At 49.7% G+C, this 8037-nt stretch overlaps 2 protein-coding genes across 2 annotated transcripts in view; both read left to right on the forward strand.

The window, feature by feature from the left end:
- The window catches only part of LOC113443953 (stomatin-like), a 108556-nt gene that overhangs the window by 14669 nt on the left and 85850 nt on the right, over positions 1-8037 (forward strand). The gene's annotated exons all lie outside the window — the stretch shown is intronic.
- LOC113443954 (stomatin-like) lies at positions 1479-7629 on the forward strand. The gene is made up of 6 exons (XM_087914362.1): positions 1479-1719; positions 2386-2458; positions 2704-2786; positions 4481-4684; positions 5715-5795; positions 7357-7629. The coding sequence occupies exons 1-6, from the start codon at positions 1540-1542 to the stop codon at positions 7507-7509; spliced, it is 774 nt and encodes a 257-aa protein (XP_087770488.1). The 5' UTR covers positions 1479-1539; the 3' UTR covers positions 7510-7629.

Genomic DNA, 8037 nt, shown 5'->3' on the forward strand with positions numbered 1-8037 from the left:
TAGGCCTCTGGGGTACTTTCTCTTCTCCAGAACCGCAGGAGGGAGGGAGGGAGCGAGGAATGGATATAGGACAAAAAAGGGGAGGGAAGGATGGATGGACGGAAGAAGGATGGTGATGGGAAGAAGGGGGAAGGAAGGAGGGAGATGGGGAAGAAAAAAGAAGAAAGGAAAGAGGGGAAACAGGAGAAGGAAGGGAGGGAGGAGATGGGAAGAAGGAAAGAAGGAGAAGGGAAGAGGGAGGGATGAAAGAAAAAAGGAAAGAGATGGGAAGCAGAAGAAGGAAGGAAGGAAAGGAGGGAGGGAGGGAGAAGGGGGCCCATCGTCATGACCCAAAGCCCGAGCGAGCCAAGGCCACGGTGGCGCAGCCCCACAGATGGACCGTCCGCAGCCTTCGGCCCCCAGAGCGGAGGTCGGAGTGGGCGCCGTGCGAGCGGGGGAGCCGCCACCGGCCACGGCTTGCCTGCGCCAGTGCACCACTGGGGGCTCCTGAGTCTGCTACCAAATACCACACAGTTGAGCAATCCTTGGCTGGCTTGTTTTCTTGCAGACGTTTCATTACCCAGCTAGGTAATGCCATCAGTGCTCAGAGGGAAGGAGGTGTACTTCCAGCACTGATGGTGGGACCTAGCTGGGTAGTGAAACCTCTGCAAGAAAACAAGCCAGCTCAGGGAACACCAAGGACCTCACAGTCCTCCTCTTCTTTCTCTCCACAAATCCCATTCCCTTTCTAACACTGATGATGTTACCTAGTTGGGTTATGAAACGTCTTCAAGGACCCGCACAGGTCAAGCCTGAGCTGCAAGCTCCCCCGCGGGGTTTCACCTCTCCAGGGCCGGTCGCAAAAGCGGGGAAGGGAGCGGCGCCGGGGGCGCTTGGCGAGCTCTCCGCGCGTAAAGGCGAAGGCCGAAGCCGCCGCGGGGACGAGAGGCGAGAGGAACGCCAGGCTGGAGCGTTGGCAGCCCAGCAACCGCCGCCCACGACGGGGAGGGGGCGGCTGGGCTTCCTGGAGCGGCCCCGGAGCGACCGAGCGAGGCGAAGCATGCCTGCGCCTCTCAAGACGCCCGAGGAATCCCTGGGCTCCGACGCGTTTCCAGGCAAGAGCCCAGGAGAGCGGCGGGGCCGAGGGGGGACCTGTGACTTTTTGCACGGAGGGAGCGTGGACGGGGCGGGCTGAGAGAGCCCCGAGGACCCCGCGCTCCTCCACAAGCCCCCATTCCCTTCCAGCACTGATGGTGTTGTCTAGCTGGGTCATGAATCGTCTTGCAAGAAACGCGCCAAATTCAGAGAGCTCCAAGGATCCCACCGTCCTCCTCCTCCTCCTCCAGGCAAACCCCTCTGTCACTCAAAGCTCCTCCCTCCTCCTCCTCTCCTTCTTCTTCTTCTTCTTCTTCTTCTTCTTCTTCTTCTTCTTCTTCTTCTTCTTCTTCTTCTTCTTCTTCTTCTTCTTCTTCTTCTTCTTCCTCCTCCTCCTTCCCCCATCCTCTTCCACTTCAAAACCCCATTCCCTTCCAGCACTGATCATGTTATCTAGTTTGGCTGATGGAAACGTCTGCAAGAAAACTACCCAGCTTCCCAAACACATTTTCTGTTTCTCTTCCGCCTTTCTCTCGCCCCAAAGATCCGGAAGATAATTTGGCTCGGGGAGAATTGTTCCTGCTGGTCTTGTCCGTTCTATGCATCATCGTGACATTCCCCATCTCTGTCTGCTTCTGCTTACAGGTAAAAATAGAACAAATAATAATACACGGATGCCACTGGCATTGATAAACTCCGCACCGGTCAACTGCAGAAAGCAGCTCCGCTTGGGAGAGCTGACATCCTGTGACAATACCTGTCGCCTCCGCCTCTGCCTCTTCCAGTTCCGTGGGAAGGCCTTGAGAGGGGGACCAATGTGCCGAGTCCGTTCTGAACATCTGGCTGACTGTGTGATGAATGATATTTTTTAAAAAAAGCCTTCTGAAATCCTGGCCTTTTTGATGCGAGCAAGAGAGCTAAGCAGAAAAGAGAGGCTGCTGTGCAATCAAGTCCAGGGTTACAGACGAGGCCCCCAAATAAACCACCATGGGGGGAACCAAACACAACCACTTATTGGAGCCTTTCAAAAAAAACATCTGCAGCTTTAGCGTTGTGGCTTCTTTGCTGATCACTGACTGCAAATCAATAAATGTTTTGCTGGCTAGTTTCCGTTCATACTTTCCTTTCGTTAGGATGTTTTGCCTCCCTTTGACGTCCCATTTGCATCGGATAACCTGTTTTAATCCTCTCCTCTCTCTCTCTCTCTTTTTTTCCTTTTTCACACTCTGCCCTGTGTTATGTTTCAGTTTGGGATGTTACAAATGGAGTACAAAACTAGGCTGAAACTTGCCACGGAATTCCTCGTTTCAGGTTGTTACCGAGTACGAAGAGCCGGTCATCATGAGGTTCGGACACGTACGGAAAAATGTCTCCAGAGGGCCCGGTGAGTGGTTCACCCGAAGCCTCGGGGTGCATTGAGCTCAATTCTCACAATTACAGGTTGTCCTCAACTTAAAACACCACCGAGCCCAAAATTTCTCTTTGTAAAGCAAGAAAGTTGGTAAGTGAATTTTGAGCCATTTTACAACCTCTCCGGCCACGGTTGTGAAGTGGTTGGTTTGTTTTGTGGGGTTGATGTGGAGGCTTAGGTATTTATTTTGATGGCAATTGTCATTTCTTTTCCCAAAGGGGTTTATTTCATTCTGCCCTTCACAGACAGTCTTACCAAAGTCGACATGAGGACAAAAGCACTTGAATTGCCATTCCAGGAAGTGAGTGTTTCCTTTCGTTCTTTGGTGGAGAGCATCAAATATTATAGTATCTATCCGTCTGTCTGTCTCCGTCTGTCTGTCTACCCATCTATCAATTCTGTTTGTCATCTCTGTCCATCCATCATCTCTCATCTTCATCTCTATCATCTATGTTTCTATTTGTCTATCTTCTTCTTTTCTGTTCCTTTTTCTATTGTTTATCATCTATTTATCTAGCTCTATCATCTCTATTTCTATTTATCTTTCTATCCTATCTTTCTATCTATTTATGATATCTCTATCTGCCTATCTCTCTCTCTCTCCCTATCTCTATCTCTCCCTATCTCTATCTCAATATCTGTCTCTGTCATCTATCTTCTCTGCAATCTATCTATTCCTTATTTCCTTCCCCCAAAATGGGAAACCAACAGCCCGCCAAGCCTCGCTTTCCCATTAGTTCCAAAACTGATCTCTGGTCTACCTGCATAGGAGAAGGAGAGCTCAAAACCAGAAGACATCTGGTTGCATTTTTCCCAATGAACAAATCATATTAAAGGGTGCCAGCTTTGTGACGCATGTCTCCTTCTTCCTTACATTCCTTGCTTTTTTGGGGGGGGGGGGAGCTGCTTAAATTGCCTACATGTGATTAAAAGCCTAATGTGGCAGCCTCACCATTGGGCCTGGGAAATGCCTCTCGTGCTGCAGAGGGTGCCTCAAGCTGACCATACTTTGGTTTAAAAGTTGCCCGAGATTTGGGGTCTCACATTGTATACTACAATTGGTTGTGGTTTGGGGCACCTTGGCTTTGAATCCCTGCACAGAGCGATAAAATAATGTGCGAAGCACCCAGAGTGGCTGAGAGTTGGGTGGTGCAGATATTAATAACAGATTTTCCACGGGTGGTGAGGATGGAAGTTTGATAGGCTCCTGGAGTTGAATAGGGCAAAGAGGTCTATAATGAAAACTGAACTACTGTACTCAATGTTGAGTTTCTTCCAGATTCACTGCTTGTCCCATCGCATAAGAGACAATAATTGTTCTTTTAGAGCCAATTCAAGACTAACTGGCCGGAAATCTAATAACTGTTAAACAGATTACCTATGCTGCTCCAGCTGACTCGAGTTTAACTGTCTGGAAATCTAATAACCCTTAAGCAGATTACATTTGCGGCTGTTGAGTTTCTCCAACCAATGTCTTTCATCATCTTTCTGGTTTTGGCCTTTTTTTTTTTTTCAGTTCGGTGATATTTACATCTCTTTTTATAGACGGCAGGTCATCCTTTTGCAAGCTGTGTTCAAGGTGCTCAAATCTGTAGATTTTCAGGAGCATGGTTAAAACTTCTTGGAAAGCAAGACAAAGGCGAAATCCAGTTGACTTGGTTTGGATTCGGCCCACTGCATGAAACCGACCAGTCTGATTTCTAAACCGAGACATTCAGCTTAATGTGACGTGTGAACCAGGATGTGCTGGCTTATTTAAACCCAGGTTAAAGCAAGCCATGAGTTGCCATTTGAGATGGGCGGCTGCACAAAGGGGATAAATAAAATAAAAGGAGAGGAGCGCAACAGGTCGAAAGAGAGACGCCACAGCTGCTAAGTGAATCCCTGCGGGGACAGTCTGTGCTCCCAAAGGGTCTCAGAGCGATGAAGGCGGCTTGTGAATAATTCAGGGGGCCGAATACAAGCGACCTTCCCCCGTTTCTGTTTCTCCTGCAGATTTTTACTAAGGACCCCCTGATCATTGATGTGGACGGTGTGGTCTACTACCGAGTCCGAGATGCCTTTCTTGCCGCGACCAAGATCTCCGACGTGGATGCAGCCACCAGCCTTCTAGCCAAAGCCATCATGAAGAATACGCTGGGGACTCAAACCCTCTCCCACCTCATCTCCGACCGGGAAAAGGTTGCCAAGGAGATCCAGGTACACCTGCCAGACCGAAAGATCCAAGAACAACATGATGGAGTCGCTTCGGCCTAGTTTCTTGGCCGACTCTTCTCACCTAGGCTTCCCCAAGAGCACCAAGCCGACTCCTCGTCCTGATAAAACCCTTTTTATTTAGATTAAAGGGAATTCCTCTCCAGCAACGTCCCGGCCTAAAGTCTTTCAAGAGTTTTCACAACTACAGACCTTTTATCAGGCTTGGAGACCTGCCAGGCCAATATCTTCCAGACGCCACACTGTGGCAGACAATACTTGACAAGAAGTTAGGAACAGATCTTCACCCTAATGACTTGAACTAATTGTCTCCTGCAAACACCACTCCTCTTTATTCCCTCTGGGAGGGGCCACTCACCATCCATCTGAGCCTTTACTCCCAAGTTGACCCTTGTTCCTTAGCTGTTCCCTTCTCCTGGCAGTTCTGCGCATGTGCACACTGGGAACAGGCTCCAGCTGTTCTTCTGCCCCACTGATGTCTGACTCCAAAGGCAGCTGATAACTGTCAGGCGGCCCTGGCCCCATCTCTGCCTCCGACGCAGAGTCCTTGTCAGAGCCTTCCCCAGACTCCAGGACTGGCCCAGGTTCCTCCCCAACCTGGAGCATGCACAACTTCTGGAGGCAAGCCGTTCACTGGTTTATCGGGTTAACAGAGCTTGAAAGGTCATCCAGTCCAACCCCCCATGCCCAAGCAGGAGAGCCTACACCATTTCTGACAGACGGCAGTCCAGTCTCTTCTCGAAAGCTTCCAGGGATGAAGCCCCCATAACTTCTGATTAATCATTAATTATTTGTTAATTGCTAACTCTGATTGATTGTTCTGTCAGGGAATTCCTCCTTAGTTCTAGGTTGTTCCTCTCCTTGATGAGTTTCCACCCGTGGCTTCTTGTCCTGCCTTCTGAAGGTGCTTTGCAGAATAGCTTGACTCCCTCTTCTTTGGGGCAGCCCCTGAGATATTGGGAGGCTGCTGTCGTATCCCCTGTAGTCCACGTTTCTCTGTACTGTTTTTCACCAGGCCCTGCTGAACAATATCACAGCTGACTGGGGAGTCACGATAGAACATGTGGAGATCAAGAACGTGAAGACACGAGTAAATGTAAGAGGGTCAGTGTGCAATTATTGGCTTTGCGTTTTACTCTTGACCTTTCATTGTCCTTGGTTTGGTTTCTATCCTCCGCGCCTATCGACTGTGGGGATTTCTGTCTCAATATGCTGGGCAGAGCTAGTCAGCTAAGTACAGGGGTGTGTGTCCTCATTTAGTGACCATTCCAGTTACCACAGTGACAGAAAAGTAACTTTGCCACCAATCCTCATCTTTATGGCCTTCACAGGTCTGTAAAACAAAGAAAAGCGGCAATAAAATCAGAGGTTGTGATTTCACCTAGCAGCCACTTGACAACAGAGTTGCTGGTCGCTCTTGTGGCTGTGAGAGGAGGAGGGTGATGGCAAGTAGTCCTTGATTTATGGTCACAATCAAGCCCCCAAATTCCTGTCATTAAGAGAGACAGTTAAAGTGATTTTCACCCCATTTTGACTTTTCTTGCCATCATTCTTAAGTGAATCGCCGCAGTTGTTAAGTTAGGAACCCGGCTGTTAAGTGAACCCTTTGTGTGACCCCGGGACCCTGCTGCTGACGTCATATGTTTGAGTCAGTTGCCAAGCGCCTTGAATTTGGATCACGTGACTTTGGAGACGCTGTGAAGGTCGTACGCGTGAAAAACGGCTGTAGGTTTACTTTTTTCAGTATCATGGTAACTTTGGGTGGTCACTAAATGAACCATTGTAAGTTGAGGACTACCTTATCTGCAAGTCACACCTATGTTTTGGTCGCCTGCCTTACAACGATCTTGGATGAGCTACAGAATGGACCCCCGAAGCCTACAGGTAGCCGATCCCTCCCAAAGGTGATATGCAACAGGTCATTTGCTACATACAAATTACAATCTTTGTTGCTTACTCTTAGAACCTTAGGGAGCGACACAGATTTTTACCAGATGAACAGAGTTGGAAGGGACCTTGTAGGTCATCTAGTCCAACCTCCCTCCGCCCAAGCAGGAGACCCTACACCATATCTAACAAATGGCAGTCCAGTCTCTTCTTGAAAGCCTCCAGCGATGAAGCTCCCACCACTTCCGAAGGCAACTTCTGTTCCATGGATTGATTGGTCTCCCTGTCAGAAAATTCCTCCTTATTTCCAGGTTGAATCTCTCCTAGATCAGTTTCCACCCATTATTCCTTGTCTGGCCTTCAGGGGCCTTGGAGAATAGCTTGACCCCTTCCTCCTCTCTGTGGCAGCCCCTCAAATATTGGAAGGCTGCTATCCTGTCACCCTGGTTCTTTTTACTGGACTAGCCAGGCCCAGTTCCTGCAACCGTCCATCGTATGTTCTGGATTGGTGGATCCCATCTCTATAGAGGCCTTTGCCTCTTCCACATCTTGGCCTGCATAGCAGTGTTAGATCTTTAGGTGGCCCCCTTGTTCACACAATCCATTCCTGGACCCCTTTCACCCCTTTCCAGGTGTTGTCTTATCTTCAGACATAAAGGCGGCCTTCTGCAGCTTTGGGTATCGCAGAAATGAAGGGCCGGTAGCGCTGTGAGCCTGGCAAGGCCTTTCCAAATGCCCACTTGAGACCCGTGGTCTCCCCTTCCTTCTAGGTTGTCCCCCCAGGGGATGTGATGCCACCACCGAGGGCGGCGAAAGAACTTTCCCTCTTCCTTCAGGACTCTCCCGTCTCCATCCAACTCCGTTGCTTGAAGGCCGACAGCGCCCATCCGAGCCCACGCCTCTCCACCATCGTCTTTCTTTAACCCAGTTCAGCAGAAAAGGATGGAGAAGGAAGCCCATCGACAGGAGACGTTTCTCCAGAACTCGGGCTGCTTGGGGGAGAAACCGGGGTCCTTCAAGCTCCAAGGCCACGTTAGAAAACAGAGGGGTAGATGGGTATTGGTTTGTTTTTAATGTTTTGACGTTGTTCCTGTGGTTCTCCCTCCCTCACAACCCTAATAAAATTTAAAGAAAGAGATTGTCTTGGTGCCTGGTCCCCTGGGGTGGCGAGTTCAGACGTTGTGGACGTTGGAGGTGGCTCCTGGAAGGGAACGGGCTAGCCGAACGGTGGGTGTGAGAACCATGGTTTCTTCGTGGATGGGTAAACAGACTGGCATGGTTTCGTACAACAGGACCGGCAACAATCGCACGGCTTTCTTTGAAGTGCGCTGTGACTGAAGAACCTCCAGGCCACGTTAGAAAACAGAGGGGTAGATGGGTATTGGTTTGTTTTCTCTCACCACCGGAGGTCTTCAAGAGGAGATCCGTCTGTCCAGAACGGTCCATGCGAC

The sequence above is a fragment of the Pseudonaja textilis genome, chromosome 17 (genome assembly GCF_049901715.1).
Source record: "Pseudonaja textilis isolate UNSWEBS1 chromosome 17, rPseTex1.2, whole genome shotgun sequence".
Classification (NCBI taxonomy): Eukaryota; Metazoa; Chordata; class Lepidosauria; order Squamata; family Elapidae; genus Pseudonaja; species Pseudonaja textilis.